Source organism: Microcebus murinus, chromosome 31 (assembly GCF_040939455.1).
Source record: "Microcebus murinus isolate Inina chromosome 31, M.murinus_Inina_mat1.0, whole genome shotgun sequence".
In the NCBI taxonomy this organism is placed as follows: Eukaryota; Metazoa; Chordata; class Mammalia; order Primates; family Cheirogaleidae; genus Microcebus; species Microcebus murinus.
The window spans coordinates 4,101,581-4,122,310 of NC_134134.1; the positions used below are offsets into that span (position 1 = coordinate 4,101,581).

At 34.7% G+C, this 20,730-nt stretch overlaps 1 protein-coding gene across 1 annotated transcript in view; it reads right to left on the reverse strand.

Annotated features, from left to right (window-relative positions):
• Positions 1-20,730, reverse strand: part of LOC142865690 (uncharacterized) — a 142,083-nt gene that overhangs the window by 55,387 nt on the left and 65,966 nt on the right. The window contains exons 8-9 of the mRNA XM_075998879.1: positions 12,052-12,063; positions 1,516-2,018 (exon numbers count right to left, since the gene is read on the reverse strand). Coding sequence (XP_075854994.1) covers positions 1,516-2,018; positions 12,052-12,063 — 515 coding nt within the window. The remainder of the gene's footprint in view (positions 1-1,515; positions 2,019-12,051; positions 12,064-20,730) is intronic.

Below are 20,730 nucleotides of genomic sequence, written 5' to 3' on the forward strand. Positions count from 1 at the left end.
TTTTTTCATTCTGATTATAATGAGAAGAATATTAGTCTGTATACCTACATCATACATCATTTGAAATACTGTTTGTTATAAAAAATATCCATAGTACCTCTCGATTTCAAAAATCTTACATTTCAGTGATTTTAATTTCCCATGGAAAAGTACATGAATAATGCCTACTGAATACACAAAGACTACTAATAAATGAGATGTAGCTATCATTAACCACACACATTCACATACACGCTAAGAATGAAAGCATACCATCTACTGTATCTAAAGTTGAATAACATCAGTATTTGCTTGTCAAAAAGGAAAAAAAAAATTTACCTTTTATATTTTTACCCTACCCTGACCAGAAAGTATATTTTACATGTAATTATAACTCTCATAAAATCTCTCTTTTTTTAAAGCTGACATACAAGTAAATCAACTAACTATTTTAACTGGGTAGTACTCTATAATCAGCAACCTGGTTTAAAGAAATTTGTGAATGTGTTAGTGCATTAGTGCATTGCACTGTGAGTCCTCTGATATTTGTTTAGACTTGATTCTTCATGAAATGTGTTCTGAAATTCATTATATCTGTAATTTTAACTATCAATTCTTTGTGGTTCTCTAAGGTATATCTTTTGCATAAATATTTTTTCACATTCATTATATTTGTAAGGTCTCTAATTCTTAAAATTTTTGTGATGTTGAACAATGTTGGAGACAATATTGGAGCACTTTTTCAGTGTAAGTTCTCCCATGTCCAGTGAGATCTCTGTTATAACTAAAGGTATTGTCAGCACTCTACATTATGATTGTTTACTTTAAGTATAAGTACTGTTGTGCATTTTAAGGCTAATACTTAGGGAAAGCACTTCCATACTCATTACATTTATCTCACTTTTATCTAGTATAATTTATTTGGTGTTGAATAAAATGCGAGCAGTTCTTAAAGACTTTGCCACAATTCTCACATTCATAAAATTTTTCTCCGTTATGCATTCTTTTATGAAGATTAAAGTGTAAGCACTGGGAAAATACTTTGTCACATTCCTCACATTTGTATGGTTTCTCTCCTGTATGGATTCATTTATATAGAGTGAAGTCTCTGAGCTGGTTAAAGACTTTGCCACATTCTACAAGATTTTAGGGTTTACCTCTAGTATGAATTCTTTTATGTTGAGTAAGGCTTGACCACCAGGTAAAGGCTTTGCAACATTCTTCACATTGGTAGGGTTTCTCTCCAGTATGAATTCTTTTATGTAGAGTAAGGACTGAGGACTGGTTAAAGGCTTTACCAAATTCTTCACATTTGTAGGGTTTCTCTCCAGTATGAATTTTTTTATGTGTCGAGTAAGGATTGAGGACTGGTTAAAGGCTTTGCCACATTCTTCACATTTTTAGGGTTTCTCACCAGTATGAATTCTTTTATGTTGAGTAAGGCTTGACCATGTGGTAAAGGTTTTGCCACATTCTTCACATTTGTAGGGTTTCTCTCCAGTATGGATTCTTTTATGTTGAGTAAGGTGTATGCACTGGGTAAAGGCTTTGCCACATTCTTCACATTTGTAGGGTTTCTCTCCAGTATGGAATCTTTTATGTTGAGTAAGGTGTGTGCACTGGGTAAAGGCTTTGCCACATTCTTCACATTTGTAGGGTTTCTCTCCAGTATGAATTCTTTTATGTAGAGTAAGGATTGAGGACCGGTTAAAGGCTTTGCCACATTCTTCACATTTGTAGGGTTTCTCTCCAGTATGAATTCTTTTATGTTGAATAAGGCTTGACCACCTGGTAAAGGCTTTGCCACATTCTTCACATTTGTAGGGTTTCTCTCCAGTATGAATTCTTTTATGTTGAGTAAGGTTTGACCACCTGGTAAAGGCTTTGCCACATTCTTCACATTTGTAGGGTTTTTCTCCAGTATGAATTCTTTTATGTTGAGTAAGGTTTGAGAACAGGTTAAAGGCTTTCTCACATTCATCACATTTGTAAGGTTTCTCTCCAGTATGGATTCTTTTATGTTGAGTAAGGATTGAGAACTGGTTAAAGGCTTTGCCACATTCTCCACATTTGTAGGGTTTCTCTCCAGTGTGAATTCTCGTATGTATAATAAGTTTTGAGCAACAGTTATATGGTTTTCCACATTCTTCACACTTGTAGGATTTCTCTGTGGTATGAATTTTTCTATGTCCAGAAACATTAGAGCTGTGGTTAAAAGTTTTGCTACATTCTTTAAGTTTGAAACTTTTCTCTCCAGTATGTCTTGTCTTGTGTTTATTTAGATTTGATGATTTGCTAAAGACATTTTTACATTTATTACATTGGACGATTTTTCTGTGGCAAGTTGACAAACATTGGGTAAGACCATCAGAACATACTTTCTGCTTCTTACACTCAACCACACACTCCCAGTCTCTTCTTAAGTGTGTATTTTCAAGGCCACAGCTTCCATATAGTCTCATTATTGATTTCTGAAAGGGGTCTTTTATGCCCTGCTCTGGTAATAGGTCTTTGGTGCAATAGTGAGATAGTTCTGAAAGAAATGAAAATAACAAAGTATCTCACTAACCAGACTCAGGTGAATATACTTCACAATTTGAATATATAAAACTATACAAAGCACATTAGCAAGAAAGCACAATAGAATACCATGGTCTTACTTGCATCATAGATGTATGACCTTAAAAATATACTTACAACTATGATTCTTTTAGAAATCATAACTGCTAATAGTTGATAGCACCCCAACTGAGAAAAACACCAAGAACCACAGGAAGGGAAGGAAACTTTGTTGCATTTACCCACCAAAGCCCTTCCTCCATGCTGATACTAAGTTATCACTTTAGTAGTAAAATCCCATCTCCTGGATTCCCTTTCAAAAGAGAATGAAACTATGGGCACATGTCCACACATGTGTTTTTTGTGGCCTTTCCAAAGGCTGGTTTCCACCTCCCTTGACAACTACATAACTCTCTGAGAAAAATATGCACATATTAAGAATAAAATTCTGCATTATCATAATGATGGTGCAAAATATTTAATTATGCTATAAAATTTGAAAGGCAAAATAAAAAAAATGATCATTGCCATGTGTTAGTTTCTATACAATATAAAAAGACATAATTACTGACATCGATATCATAAAGGTAAGGGCAGATGTAAAGATTAAGAATTTTTATATGCAACTGAAGAAGTTATTCATTTAACATAAGTCGCAAGTTCAAAAGGTTTTATATAGTTCTCACAGTGAACATCAGAAAAAAATGTTTATAGAGAAAAAAGAAAGCTAGGCAAAGAAACAAAATATGTCACTAAAAATCATTGAGGCACAATGCAGGACAAAAGGAGAGGAAAGAAAGAAAAGACAGTGAAAAATGGTATACAAAATAATTAACATAAGAGAAATTGTAAGTCCTTCCTTTGGGAAAATTATGGAAATATTTATGTACTAGTGTTTCCAGTCATAAGGCACAGTTAAATAAAGAGTTAAAAAAAAACCAACAATATTCTATTTAAAGCACCTTGACTTCAAACCTGGTGAGAACAATTGACTACAACTGGCAAGATATAGCAAAATATAGCAGAAAAACATTTAGCATCAAAGAGCAGTGGAGTTCAAAATTATATTAGGCACATTATTTTAAAGTGAAAAATGTTATATAATTTTTAAAATATACTTTAAGTCAAAACTGTCACAAGAGACAAAAAGGGCAATAAATATAAAAAGTGGTCATTCACAGAGGGCCTTGAAAATAATACATTTATATGATATCTATCTTTATCTCACATCAAGGTTCTCAAATATATTTTTAAAAAGCATTGACAGAAATGAAACAAGAAATGGACATCAAAATAATACGATACTTTGATATTCTATTCCACTTTCAATAATAATACAACCAGTCAAATTATTAATAAGAAAACAAAAGATTTGAAAACACTACATAGCAGTTAGATCTAACAGATATATTAGAAACACTCTACAGAATAATAGTAGAACACACAATCTCCATGATAGCTCATAAAACGTTCTTCCTAAAAAACTACCTGTTCAGCCACAAGTCTTAACCAATTTTAGAAAATTGAAATTTTACTAACTTTAATTTTTGACTAGAATGGAATGAAACTGAAAATAAATAATAGAAGAAACACAGAAAAATTCACAAATATAGGAAAATAAACAACACAATCTTGAATACATTCTTCTTCAAGGGAAGAAGACCTAATGTTGCGAAGATGTACAGATTGGTCTACAGATTAAATGCAATTCTTTCAAATTCTCAATTTCAGTTTTTGAATAATGGAAACAACACACTCTTCCTTCAGGAGTTTCATTAAATATAAATGGTTTAGATTCTCTAATGAAAAATAAGATAAATGTATGAATAAAAAACAAAGAAAGGCCGGGCACGGTGGCTCACGCCTGTAATCCTAGCTCTCTGGGAGGCCAAGGCGGGCGGATTGCTCGAGGTCAGGAGTTCGAAACCAGCCTGAGCAAGAGCGAGACCCCGTCTCTACTATAAATAGAAAGAAATTAATTGGCCAACTAATATATACAAAAAATTAGCCGGGCATGGTGGCGAATGCCTGTAGTCCCAGCTACTTGGGAGGCTGAGGCAGGAGGATCCCTTGAGCCCAGGAGTTTGAGGTTGCTGTGAGCTAGGCTGACGCCATGGCACTCACTCTAGCCTGGGCAACAAAGCGAGACTCTGTCTCAAAAAAAAAAAAACAACAACAACAAAGAGAACCCTACAATCAGCCACCTACAAAAGCCTTCCTTTAGCTCTAAAAAGTCAAACTGGTTGGAAGTAATTGTAAAAAAAAATCTACATAAACAATAAGAGGACGATATTGTGGCCATAATTAAAGAAAATATACTTTAAGTGAAAAACCATCAGAATACACAAAGACTTTTATAATGAAAAAATGGGTCATTTAGGAGAAATCTATGGCACAGAATACACATAGATGATATACATGTAATGTACATATTGTTGCATATATATTTTTAAATATATATTATATAACTAGGTTTCTAAACATATTAAGAAAATATGCACAAAAGTATGGACAGAAGTATTGCAAGAAATACCTGGCAACACACTAGTTATAGGAGACTGTAAGACCTCACATTCAATGATGAATACAAAAATTTGACAGGACATAAATAAGAAAACAGAAAATGGGTAAGACATTATAGACCAGTTGAATGTAAATGATATTTACAGAGCTCTTCAGTCAAAAGCGGCAGAATACACTATGGTTTCAATCATACATGATAAATGCTGTTAGGACACTTAAGTCTTATCAAGTCGAAGAATCCTAAAAACATACAACATACATTTTTTGACATGAATGAAGTGGAACTAGAAATCAAAAGCACAACACAAACTCGCTAATACAAAAATAAGTCAAAATTAAACACACTTTTTAATGCATTCAGCTCAATGGTCAGATGATTTAGAAAATTAAGATGTCAATACTCCACAGTGATATACAAATTGAATCAATGTCTATAATAGTCCTATCATACTTCTTTTGAAGATATATAAAACTAAATTCTAAAGCGTATTGGAACAATAAATAGCCAGACTGTTTTAGAAATACAAACAAGGAGGCATAGCACTTCTTGATTTCAAAACAAATCTACAGGAATAACAAAACAATCTACTGGCACAATAACAAACAATGAGATGAAACAACAGAATGGAGATCCCAGAAATAAACCTTTGTGTCCATGACCAAAATTATGTTAATCAAGATTGCAATGACCATGCAATGAAAAAGAAGAGTCACTTCAACAAATGTTGTAGAAAACTGAATTTTTTATTTGTGATAAAAAAAAAATGATGTTGGTACCTTCCCTTGCACTATTTAGAATATATCTCAAGTAAATTAAATATTAAAACATAAGAAATACATGTATAAAACTCTTAGAGAAAATATAAGGGAAACATCATGATATTGGTCCTGGCACTGTTTTAATAGATGTAACATCAAATGCATAATCAAGAAAAAGGAAGAGAAGAAAAATGAGATTGTATCACACTTGAAATTTGAAGAAAGGAAAAACTTACTAGAGTAAAAATGCCTCCTACAAAATGGGTAAAAATAGATGCAAATCACATATTTGTTAGAATTTAAAATCGTGAATATATGAAAAATGATTAAAATTCAAAAACAAATGTGAACAGCTTGACTAACAAATGGACAATAGATTGATCTGGCATTTCTTAAAATAAGATATACTAATGGCCAAACATAAAATGAAAGCATCCTAAAAATTGTTAATCTTTAGAAAAATGCAAAAAAAAAAAATCAATGAGATATCACCTCATATCCATTACATTGAGAACTTTTAAATAAATAAAACCATATGCTGTCACATACATATGTAGAGAAATTGAAATGCTGTTGTTATTTTGAACTTTTGATTCTAAAAATTATAAAAAATTAATTATAACACATCACAAGTTTAAAATATATAAGGAGAACAAATCAGCTATATGGTGGGAGGGGAAGGATTCACTTGGTTTTTTTTCTTTCCCAAAGAACAACAAAAATTTGGCAGGCATCCAAGGAAAATTACAATTATCTGAATTTGAAGACTTAAATGGACGGCATTAAACTCTAGTGGAACCATAGATCTGGAAGGGTCATTTAGAATATTCAGGCTCCCATCTAGGTGACAAACTTAAGGACCCATTGTCCTGAATACAGACTGCAACATGGGTCATCATCTTGGATACACAGAGTCTCCAGTGGTTCCCTGTGGCAAAGAGGGAGTGGTGCTGCTCATCCAGAGACTTTGGGAGAGACACAGCTATCTGCAGCCATGGAGGCAGACCTGAATAACTTGGTCTTGCTATCATCTGTAAAGCAGAACTGTGACTCTGCTAAAGCAGTCTGAACTACAGTCCATAGCCAGTTCTTTTAGGGCATAGATCCACACAGTGACCTGCAGGGACACTTCCAAGGTACTCATTGGGAGACACGCCCACCCACACTTATGGTATTGGCCCTAAAATATGCAGACTGAAATGAACAACCATGCCCTAGTATGTGTCATACACATGCAAACCCTGAAGGCAACCAGTTTACCCAGAAACAAGAGAGGATTGAAAACCATCCAAGCCCTTTGGAACTTGCCCACCAGATGCAGACTCCACTGCAGAGCAAGCGGCAGTCTTGTGACCTAGCTACGGAAACTTCATTGAAAACTCAGTAGAGATACCTTTAGCCCAAGTACTCAAAAGAAAAAAATCTTTACCTTTCTAAACCAGTTTATAAAAACTGAGAAAGGTATTTAATCCTTCATATGCACACATACCACCATAAGCATAGTGTGCAACCACTGAAAATACTACTATTTTATCATATTACTACAAGACCTAAGCAGAAAAGTTTGGCAAGGACGTGACAAGATCCACTCAAATTAGAAAGCAAAAAGTAAAAATAACACCATTTGCAGATGACATTATCTTATATATCAAAACCCATAAAGAAGATAGTAAGAAAGATTTATAAAGTAATAAAACTCCCCAGTTAAGTCACAGGATGCAAAATTTACATACAGCTATCAGTTGCTTTTCTATACACCAATAAAGTGTACAATAAAAAAAGAAAACATTTTCATGTACAATACCATCAAGATAACAGATTTCTAAGAAAAAATTTAACCAAAGGTTAAAAAAAAAACACCTCTACACTGAGTACTATAAGATATTAATAAAAGAAATTGAAGATGACATGAGTAAATAGAAAGATATTATCCAAAAAATATATACATTCAATGCAATTCCTATAAATATTCCATGGGCATTACTTGACAGTATTAACCAAAAAATTCCTAATATTTCTATGATATCAGAAATATCTTTGAGGAGCCCTATGCAATAATGAGAAAGAAGAAAACCAGCATCACACATTCAGATTTCAAACTAAATTTTAAGGCGGGAGTAATAAAAACAGCAAAATATGTGCCTAAAAACCAAAAGAAATAACAATGGAAGATAATGGAGACATCAGAAATAAACCGAAACATATAAGGTCAAGTAACATTTATCTAGGCACTAGCAATGCACAATACAGAAAGTGTGGCTCTTCAATGCTTGGTGCTGGAAAACTAAATACCCAAAAACAAATGAATAAAAGCAGACTATTTTTTCTTATATGATACCCAAAACTAACTCTAGATGTAATAAAGATTTAAATGGGAGACATAAAACTGTAATATTTCTAAAAAAAACATAAAAGTATAATGAAAAGAAGAAATATGGGAAAACCTTGACATACGACTGGCAATATTCTTTTTTCTTTTTTCTTTTTATATGACTAAATAAGCACTGGAACAAAATATAAACAATTTGGCCTGCATCAAACTTAAAATCCTCTGCACAGCAAGGGAAAAACAAAATAAGAAAACATATAGCATGGGAGAAAATATTTTCAATTTCATATTGTATAATACATTAACACACAAAATATGTAGGAAATTCATATTTTTCAAATGCAAAACAATGTCTTCATCTACTTAAAAATAAGCAAAAGTTTATGTAGATTAATTTCAAAGACAACATACCAGTGTACAACAGGAAACACAAAGAGTAACTCAGCATCACCAAAACATCATGTAAATATAAATGAAAAGTGTAAGATTTCACCTCCCAACTGTTAAAATGGCTAATGTCCAAAAGAAGAGACATAACAAGTGTGGACAAGAGTGTGCAGGAAAGCAATCCCTGTACACTGTTATTGATTGTAAATGGATAGTGTCATCATAGAGATTTGTTAAAAATATAAATAACGCAACTGGCTTATGATTCACCAATAATACCTATGAGTATATCCATGTAAAATCAGTATCTTAAGAAGATTTGCACAGCCATATATATCGCAGCATTATGCACATTTGCCAAGAAAATGGAAACAAACTAAATGCCTGATTTGATGAATAGATTAAAAAATGACTGCACAAACATATACCATAGAATATTACTAAGCCATGAAAATGATAAATATCCTGCCATTTCAACAACATCGATGGACATAGTAGGCATTATGCTAGGTAAAATCAGCCATTCCCAGAAAGATAAATATTGCTATGGATAATTATTTTTAAAGAGTTGAATTTACAAAAATAAAGAGTACAACAGTGGTTTCCAGGGTGTAGAGTCAGGAAAAATGAGAACATGTTTAAGGGTAAAATCTTTTAGTTATAAGATGAATAGATCTTGGAAATCTATTGTATGGCAACATGATTAGGGTTATTAATAATATTTTATATGCTTAAAATTGGTTAAGACCATAGACCTCACTATTAATAAATGTTCTCAGTATAATTAAATGGTAAATATGTGAGATGATGGAACAGTTTATTTCTTTAATTATATTGTTTTACCATTTATACACACATCAGATCACTACAGTGTATACAATAAATATATACAGTGATACAATTCTTATTTGTGGAAACTTCCACCCATTAAACACCCCCCCACAGAAATATATGCACACATACACACATATAAATGACATGATTCTGATGCTACCAAATAGGGGGAAATTATGGAATATAAGTTATCAAAATATTATTAATCAATTGGGAGTATAAATATATGCATGTATGTGAAGCACTGAATGAGACAGTATATTTAGGATTTCTATAAGGTGAGCAGGGCAAATAAACTATATTATAGTTTTGGTATTTCAGTATAACAAAGTTGAAAATTTACTCTTATTCTATACTAGAAAAAGATTCCTTAGAAGTGAAATAACATTAGATTTTCTTACATTTAGGCAGAGGCTATACATTTGTACAAAATTAGTGAGCCTGACTTTCTGTAGAATTGCCTGTGAAAACTTAGAATTGGAAATCATGATGCATAAAATATGACTATCTGTCCCTAGTGTTTCTGGTATTACTGAAAAAAATCCAAATATCTCCACTGTTCCCTTTTATACATTTCAGAAATGAGGCATCAATAGGAAATTAAAACAGGGAGCAGGGCATGGAGGAGCACACCTATAATCCCAGCACTTTGGGAGGCCAATCAAGAAGGATCACTTGAGGCCAGGATCTTATACTAGCCATAGCAACATAAGGAGATTCCATTTTTACAAGAAAATAATAATAATAATAAAATGGTTGGCCATGGTAGTTCATGCCCATAGTTCTAGCTACTTGGAAGACAGAGGTAGTAGGATCCCTGGAGCTCCTATATTTGAGATTGCAGTGAGCTATGATCAGCCACTGTACTCCAGAAAGGGCAGCAGAGCAAAAGGCTGTCAAAAGATGGTTTCATGTCATGGTCTTCAAAATATGCACAGATAGTCCCATAACACCTAAGCAATAGAAATGCTAATAGATAATGCAGTCCCTTATAAGCCATGACAAGAAGTTTGGCTCTCACTGAATTCTAAGGAAGATCACTGCATGGGTAGAGTTCTTAGAGAGTTTAAGAGCATGGGACAGAAGATGTCCTTCTGTGAGATAAAGAATTCTGTGAGACACAGGCTTCTAAAAATCATTTCCAAAAGAGCAGAATATTCAAACGCACTTTTTAATATCTGCCTTCCTCCTTGAGTTTTGGCTCTCTAACATCTGTTAATCTGCTTCAGTGAATCTCACCTACCTGGATATTTAGCTGTTGCTTCCTCTTTCTTCATAATCCAGGGTTCCATACTTTGCTCCAGGCATGTGATCAGCTCTGGCTTTGACTCAGCAAGACCTGTTTCATTAGAAAAATTTCACATGACTCTTGCTGAAGACTTTCCAATTACTAATGCAGTACTATCCTTAGTAGAGAGAACATTAGATAAGATTCTAGAAAATTCCTTTGCAACATATTGCTTTCTCACAGACCCTGTAGAATGATAAAAAATTGATCTAATTTGTGACTAAAGCACGAATTCCCACTAGCACCAAATAAATAAGAGGTGGAAATTCTATTCCAAGGTGCAGACAACAATTATATACCCTGATTTCTAGAGTAACCACTAATCTAGTGTGAAATCCCAACAAAGGGAAAGGTTCAAGATAACATGAGACATCTAATGATTTTATTTTATGCACCAAAATCTTCCAATTTTCTTTAAAAGCATGGATATAAAATTCATTCATGTTGCTTTCCACAGAGGTTGAACCAGTTTGCAGTCCCACCAGCAGTATAGGAATGCTCCTCTGTCTCCACATCCACACCAGCATTTGCTGTTTGGGGACTTTTTTCTTGCATTGAGAACTTTTAAATAAGTAAATATATATATACATACATACATACATATGTTGAGAATGTAGAGAAATTGAAATACTGCCATGTTATTCTGAACCATGGATTCTAATATTATACAAAATAGACATAGAACAGATCAGAAATTAAAAATACAGAAAGAATAAAATAATTTGCATTACCCTGATGATCAGAGATGTTGAACATACTGCAATGAGATATCACTTATCTCTAGTAAGAATGACCTTCCAGTAAAAAGTTTCCTAACAATATATATTGGCATAGATGTGGAAAGAGAGGAACCCGCCTACACTGCTAGTGGGACTGCAAACTGATTCAACCTCTGTGAAAAGCAATATGGAGATATCTCAAAGCAATACAAGCAGATCTACAATTTGATCCAGCAATTCCACTACTGGGCATCTACCCAAAAGATCAAAAGTCATTTTATGAAAAAGACACCTGCACTCTAATGTTTATAGCAGCACAATTCACAATTGTGAAGCTATGGAAACAACCCAAGTGCCCATCAATTCATGAATGGATTAATAAAATGTGGTATATGTATACCATGGAGTACTACTCAGTTTTAAGAAACAATGGTGATATAGCACCTCTTGTATATTCCTGAATACAGCTAGAACCCATTCTACTAAGTGAAGTATCTCAAGAATGGAAAAACCAGCACCACATGTACTCACAAGCAAATTAGTATTAAAGGATCAACACCTAAGTGGACATATAGGAGTAACATTTATGGGGTGTCAGGAGGTTGGGATGGGGGAGGAGGGGATGGGTGTATACAATGACAATGAGTAAGATGTGCAACATTTGGGGAATGGACATGTTTGAAGCTCTTACTCCAGAGGGGAGGGGGCATGGGCAATATAAGTAACCTTAACACTTGCACTCCATAACATGCTAAAATATAAATAAATAAATAAATAAATAAATAAAATTCATTTATGTAAAGTAGAAACTTTTGAGAAACTATCCAAAAAAAATAATAATAATGTTCTTAATGTGGAATAGGAATTGTGTATATAAATGATCCTCACCGAGGGAGACCAAGTTTTCATAGTTCTCCAACATCACATCCCTGTACAAATTCCTCTGAGCATTGTCAAGGCATGCCCACTCTTCTGGAGAGAATTCTACAGCCACATCCCTGAATGTCACCATGTCCTATAAAAAGACACATATTTCCCAAGTGGCCATAGAGAGATTGATTAATTTGACTACAAGCAAAATGAGTTATGAGAACTGTTTCTGACATATCAGTGACTGGAATTGTCCAATAAGATAATTTTTAGCACACTGACATCCTTGAACATATTGTCTTATCTGCTGGAATGAGGATCACAAAAGATGTATGAAAAAAATGTGCATATTATTATGCTTTTGATGATAAATCATTGAATGCAAAATTAAGGGACTTATAACAGTAATATAAATTTATGTGTGTTATATTTACATCACATTGATAAATTGTGCATATTTCTCACATAGAGAAACAGAGAGTTAGAAGGTATCACTTAATTTTTACAAGTACAATGAAAAACTAGAGATTTTGTTAAAATACAGATTCTGATTCAGGAGATCAAGGGTGGGGTCTGAATCTCTGCATGTCACATGATATAACTGCTGATATCAATGTTTCTTGCCTAAGGAGAGTATTTTGTCAACATGCAGTAAATGGTATACTTTCAATTTATCTCAGGTCATCTGAACAGAACACAAATAAAAGCCCTCATTTTTCAAAGCAAGCTATAAGAAGAAAGGGGAGCTTCCAATTAAATGTGATGGTTCATTCACAACAGTCAGTAAATCTCCATGAGACATTTAATGATAAAGAAAAAACAATTAACTTTAGATTCAAGGAATCTGTCAGAGAGCATCTTAAGCAAGTGAATGAAATTAACATAACTTTAGTGGGACAAATTGATGTTAGGCACCCTTGAAAAGAGAAGAATGCAAAATCACTGCTGGCATGGTAGTGGCCAACAATATGTAATCATGAGGAATCATCAGTTTTATGAAAATTTCAGATAGAGACGCTTCCCATGTTTTGTTATCTTTAATAATGTATGTAAATACTTTAGCATCATACAGAACAAGTCTTCTATTTTCTCTTTTTTCTATGATTTTCTGAATATCCTAGGCAATCAATGCTATCCTCTTCCTGAATTCTCCTAATATTATTTTATGTAGAGCTGATGAAGCATCCAGATAAAACTTTGAGAGTACTTGTTCCCTCTCTTCACTCAAATTCAAAGACTATATCCAATCTCCAACAGGAATCTCAGACATCCACACTATTCTATCTTGATCTGTCAAAATGGGAACATTTTCAATATTACATGTCATACCTTTCTTATGAAACTTGGTTATTGTTGTATGAAGCCTGTGGGAAAGAATGTGGGGCAGGCTTTGTTATATAGGGAGGAAGGATTTTCCAGGGTTCCTTGACTATCATAAGAAGCAAGCAAAAAATGTATTTACAAAACTTCTTAGGCATACACATAAGAAGTAAAGAAGTAAAGCTTTACAAGTTCAAAAAACTGAAGTTCTACATGACTTTCTAGGACAAACAGTGGACACAATCCCTAATCTGGGACACACTTACCTGAAAACCAGCCATTTCTTCTTCCTCTTCCCCTACTCTGAAATTTCTTTTCAGGTGGTTTTGTGGAAAACAATTAGAATTAAATCTTGAGACAGCCCTGAAAGGAGTCAGCACAATTTCTTCCCTTGTTTCCACCACATTCACAAGCAGGAGGAACATAAAATGCAGAAGGGCTACACTCACTTTTTCTTGCTCACAGTAAAGAGTCAGCTATGATCAGCTTATTCATGGAGACCAAAATGTGAGGTTCTCCTGTTTTTTATTCTGGTTACCTTCCCCTGCTACAGGTGAAAGGAGTTTCTGCTACAGGAATGGGAATCTGGACCACACTGATCTGCCTCTACCAAGCCCAAGAGAGCAGAAACTGTGACTATCCTCTAGAACAAAGGTTAAACTCAATTCTCATGAATATATGCAGGAGTCCTAATGCTTGACCCTAGTATCAAATTAGAATTATTTGCAACACAATTAAAACCACATGGAAGTTCCCATACAGCCCAAAAGGCAGGTGATGTTGTTTCTTCAATCTAGCCAGGTTATCCTAATTGAAAGCCTGGGATGAAAGGTAATTACCTTAAATTTGTCTCTGAAACATCAATGTGAATATAAATCATGTGGTACTGTTGTCCTCACTCTAAGAATTGTGGTCTGCTGGTATAGAAGGGGTACATTAATTGGGTTCTTAGCCATGTCCCTTTTAGTGCTGATGTTGCTCAACCTAGATCCATTATTAGTAATACTCAGGTAGAGACAGCAAGCACAGCATACATACTGCCTTTTGCCCAAAACTCATCACAACATATACTTAATTACCAAAGTGAAGTGAACCATAACGCAATGTCTACTGAGCATGTGCTATGTGCTCAGAAGTATGATTTGTTGCACTGTGAAGAAGCCTGTACATTGTGTTATTTAATCATTATTATACCAGAAAAAATGAGTAGTAAGTGTCTAATAATTTACAGAAACATTTAGATGTGGTGCCAGAGTTTCTGCTCTTCTCAAACAACTATAATACAACACTACACAAAATCTAGAAAATTGTTTACACTCACCACAAAAAGATCCTTTCAAAGTCAACTTACATGCCCATGTTGATCTCTTACACTGCAGCATATGTCTTCCCTGAGTTTGGGGTACAAACTCAGTCCAAAATATGTCCCTGTCTTTTGAATTCCAGGTTGAGGCCAGATCTAGTTTGGATCAAACTGATAAATTTTTTGCTTTAATAGAGAGGGAAGGAAAACAGGAAGAGAAATTTCTCTTTGGAACCTGAACTAATGCATCGTGAGCAACCTCAGAACTTGTATTCAGAATTCACATCTGCAGAATAGGTCACTGGAGAGGCATGGATTCAATAGCACTCACTGAACATTTCATGGCATTTGGACAAGAACAGAATGCAGAAAGTGAGTTTACATGTCCTATCCAGTGCATATTATGTTGTTCCCATTTGTGTTAGAGCCCAAGGCCTCTGAAACCATTTAATTTCTAAAGATGTCAGTTGCATTTAGAGAAAATATAGAATAATGATTTTTATCCTATAAGAGTGTATTCACAGGAATCTGGTCTAAGTATGCTCTGGAGGGCCAGTAGACACCAAAGAGGCCTAGAGACCTTACCATGTGCAGATGTGGGGACAGTGAAGCTCTGAGCTGCAGACTTGCAGGTTATAGACTGGAAGCTCAAGAAGGAATCTAGTGTTCAAAGCCCTTCTAATTTAGAAGTGGTGGGCACATTTTATGTTTCTGTTGCATTTTTAATTATGGAAAGTGTTCAGGAAATATAAGTCAACAGTCTCCAAATAAGAAAACCTCTCCACAAAGTTAAAAGGGAATTAAAAGAAAACCCTTTTATTACTCAATTAAAGCAGAATGTGATGTGCACAGTGCCAATCCAATGAGAGATTTCAAAGGCACACATAAGGTCGTTACTGTATGTAACTAAGCATCTCCTAACTTTACATACATGTCATCTCGATAAGTAATAATTAGCTTTGAAGAAAGAAGAAAGAAGACTAGACAGCCCTATTTGTCACATAGAGTGAAACATAAACTTACTTGGTAATTAGTGAGACTCTCTTTTTGGGGGAATTGGTTAAATTCAAATAAAATACAAATGTCTCAAGTCAATGCATGAGGAGATAATGTTGCAACTTAAAACTAGATGCTCACTGAAGTTAGGATCCCATCTTCATGTGGAAATTGTCAGATAGGGAAATATTTTCCTTGATATTTCATTCAAAGATATGTTTCTCAGTTTCAGAAAAACCTTTAAAAAAACATTTAAAAAATCTTTCAAAAGGATTTACAAATCTTAGGCAGATAGTTAGGGTCTCTGGCTCTTCTCAGGACAATGGTGCCCTGTTTTTGGTGCTGTTTCCAGCAATTGCTCCACCTGGGGAGATGGATAAGGCTACCATTCTATTTCAGTGCTGCTCAACCTTTAATTCTACCCTCAGCCACTTCTACACCTGAGGAAGAAGGGAATGGTTTATCAATCTAGCGTTTCCCCAGACAAGGCAAAATAAGACTTACAAAGTGAACTAGGGTATCCTAAGGGTAATTAATATGTCATTAACTTGAATCTGCATTGCAGTTCACCCTCCCCCATGGACTCTCTTAGAGGGAGCACCTAGAGTTTGGTGACATTTTCAAAACACCTGTTTAATAAGAACCTACACCTCTAAATATACAAATTCTGATGAAATAAAGTTAATGAGCATGTTACAATTTTAAAGTAAAAAAATAAAAGCCACCCAAAAACCTGTGAATTCATGAGTGGATTATTAGTATTTATTATATGTTTACGATGAAATATTACTCAATTTTAAGAAATGACAGTGAACTAGCACTGCTTATATTTCCCTGGATTGAGTGAGCCCATTATCCGAAGTGAAATGACACAAGATCAGAATAATGGGCTCCACATGTTCTCACCATCAAATTGGTTCTGACTGATTAATGAGTTAGCACTGCTTATATTTTCCTGGATTGAGTGAGCCCATTATCCGAAGTGAAGTGACACAAGATCAGAAGAAAGGGCTCCTCATGTTACTCACACATCAAATTGTTCTGACTGATTAACACTGTGGTGCTCAAATGGTGGTGGTGTTCACCAGGGATTTAGGGATTTGGAAGTAGACCCTCATCTGAGGCATGCCTTGATCATCATGGAGGGGAAGGGCATAATTACAACCCTTGCTGCAGAGAGGCAAAGATATAAAATGTGACTAAAATATTTTTACTGTCATATTTTCTTGAAATAAAAACATAAAAATAAAAACCATACATCTCCCCTAAACTTTATAAAAATACCAAATGTTGAGTCACAAAGCAAATATAAAGGTGAATCAAGTAATGATTTCACAGTAACTTAAGCAAAAAAGTGAAGTTTACTTACAAATTATAAATGTATCAATAAATTTTGATTTAGTAACCTCTTGCCAGGAAGTTAGTGTTAGGGTGACTATAGGGAAAATTCAAAATTTAATAAGAATTATACATTAAAAAATATAAATTATTATATTTTCTATAATGGTAGCATTAGAAGATTACTACATTTTAATAGAGATAATTGTGTAAGGATACCATGGTTCTTCTATTTAGAGGTCTATGAAATTTAAAAAATGCACAAACATACTTTGTATCCTTTGATTTTCTCTTTCCCCATCCCACTCTCTGTGGTAACCACATTTCCCACTAAGAAATCAGCTTTCTTTAGATTCCACAGATAAGTGAGATCATACAGTATTTGTCTTTCTGTGCCTGGCTTACTTTACTTAGCATCATGTCCTCCAGTTCAAAATATGTTGTCTCAAATGACAGAATTTCATTCTGTGTGAAGGCTCATTGTGTAAATGCACCTCATTTTCTTTATCCACTCATGTGCTGGTGGACACCTAAGCTGCTTCTATACCTAGAATAGAATGAATATTGTTGTAATGAGTATGGAAGTACAGATAGATCTTCTACATACTGGTTTTACTTCAATTGAATATACATCTAGAAATGGGAGTGATGGATCATATGGTCATTCAATTTTCATTGTTGAGGAATCTCTATACTATTTTCTACAATGGCTGTATTGAGAAATATATTTTTAAGACTCAGAAGGGAGGATGGCGGTTGGGATTGAGGGATCAAATCTTATCTACTGGGTAAAACCTATATTTGTTGAATGAATGATACACTAAATGTCCTGAATTTAACAACATATAATTCATACATTCCTCAAAGAAAAAAACAGGACTGGTACCCCCTTAATTTATTGAAATACAAATAAATTTGACTGTCTTAATTTATATTCACAGCAACAATATGCGAGTGTTTCCTTTCCTCCACATCCTCACCAGCACTTAACATTCATCATATTGAGAATAGGCATTCTCACAGTTTTTAGGTAATAGCTCATTGTGGCTTTAACTTTCATTTCCATGATGATTAGATAGGTTGAGCATTTTGACATATATCTGTTGAACATTCATTTCTGTCTTTTGAGAAATGCCAATAAGTTTCATGATATCTTTCCCAAAGTATGCCTAGATAAAATTATCACACTGTTTCTGACATATACATATACAATTATTTGTCAATGAGAAACAAAAGTATAGCAAAATAAATAAGAATGACTAAATAAGATGATTGCACAGGAATAAGAAATGAGTATTTGATACAGTACACAAATACATCACATTCTAAATATTTTAGTTTGGAATACCAATACAGAAATGAATAAAAAGAAGAAAATGACCAATTTACATATCAACTTTCAAGATGGGATCATTTCTTTGTGTCTATTATCTGTTCCTCAAAATATCTGGCTTTATAGTTAAATGCATATGAATATGTCTCTCTACATTTGGTAAATCTCACCACTTCAATGTATGTGTTTCATTGTTTTAGATTTGGATTTTCGGTGGAAAGTTAAATATGTCATATATCCTATTTTCTGAGAACTCTCCAGGGGGCTCCAGAAACATCCCCATTTGTCAGATTGTAGAAGAGAGCTTTGAGCATTGGCATTAGGATGGTGTAGATGACAGAGACCACTTCTCCTGCTCAGGAGAATGAGACTTTTTAGAAGGATTTGGTAATGGCAGCCACATAGAATACAGACTCCAGGGGAATGTGAGAGAAGTAAGTAGCCAGGGTTTCCATGTGCCCCAGGCTTGATACTGTCACCAGTTGAGTGGACAGTATAAATACATAGGAGGCCAGAATACCTAAGATAGGAGGGAAGAGAAAAATAACACCATGGATAAAAAGATGCTTATGTAGAGGGAAGTGTCAGCAGAGATTATTTTACATACAGCTGGGAAATGAGAAAAAAAAATGATGACCTTCCCTGGATGTGAGGTAATGGAGGGTCACAGGGCAGAGCACATGGATCAAGGCATTGAGCACTACGCTCAGCCAAGATGGAAGCACCAGGAGAACACAGAAATAATGGGGAATGTGGGTGGGGTAGCACTATAGGTTACAGATGACCACGTAGCCATCCTCAGACAGGACGGCCAGCATCTGACACTCTGCTACCAACAGGGTGATGAGGAGGAAGAGATGAATGCCACCGTCAGTGAGAGAGATGTGATGATCCCTAGAGAGATAGTTGAGAGAAATTTGAGGAACAAACATGGACATATGGTACTGGAACATGACGGATGGCTTGCTGATCAGAAAATATGTAGAGCAGTGGACAGGTGGTTAGCGCCAAATGAGGAGGATGACGGTGGTGTTTCCAGAAAGGACCAGGAGTTCCAGCATGGTGAGGACAAAAAAGAAGCCAGGGATCCTGAGGTCTGTGAAACAGGCCTAAAGGATGACATCACCCTTGATGTTTGGTTGTTCTGTCATGCTTGTTCCTTAGGTGTTAACTTTGAAGACAGTTTGAAAGAGTTTTATGTCCACAATCTGTACATAATTACACCAAATTAAATCACAAGGCAATTTCCAACACTTCAAATTCCTTTTTTCCCTGCCCTTTTCCTTTAGTTTTAGTAAATAGTTACATTTGCATTTCACTAGGGTTTACTAAGGAATCATGAAAGAGGCAGCTGAGAGGTGGTTTGGTGTGTGCATCTGAAACTGCATTTTAGCACTTGTAGCATTTAGGGAGTGCTGATGTGACAGCATGAAATAAAACTGCTTATGCATGTGCACAGTGAAGAGTGGAGGGTAAGGTTGATTTATCAGGGGAGAAACACAGCACTAGAGGCTACTATCTCTGCACTTTTAAAGATCTAAGACCATATAAGATGGCTGATGTAAAATCTCTAGCTTATTAACCACTTTGACACAAGTGTTGACTATAGTTGATAGCCACAGATGAATGTGCACAGCGACTTTAGCCGACAGCCATGATATGACTTTACTAATTTTTCATTTACCAAAATAAAATTGTGAACATTTAAAAATAATATAATGAAAACATATATGTATATATTATCTATTCTGATTTACATTACAAGTAAAGCTGCCTGTAAAGTAAATCAAGATTTCCGTGCTTTCAAGCTTTCCTCATCACACAAGAGCAAAATGGATTCGTCATCAATGCAAAGCACAAACTATCTTGCAGACTATGAGTGCCACCTGTGGACAAGGTTTCAGGGCTGGTGAGCACCATACTGAAGTGGTTAAAAACAAACAAAAATACAAAAAAAAACCATAAAAATCTTGCAAAATATAATTATTTCCAAAGAAATATTCTTAAAAGCCATTCTGCTCTTTTCCCACGACAAAATTATTGCATCATGAGGTGGATGAATAGCTAATATGTCTAATGTAATGTGGGATGAGACCCCTTCCAAATTTATTATTCTTGAAGTCTATAAAAGAGGTTGGGGTATGTGAAAATGCATCTTCACTGTCACTGGCACCTGCAAAACCCATCCCTCAG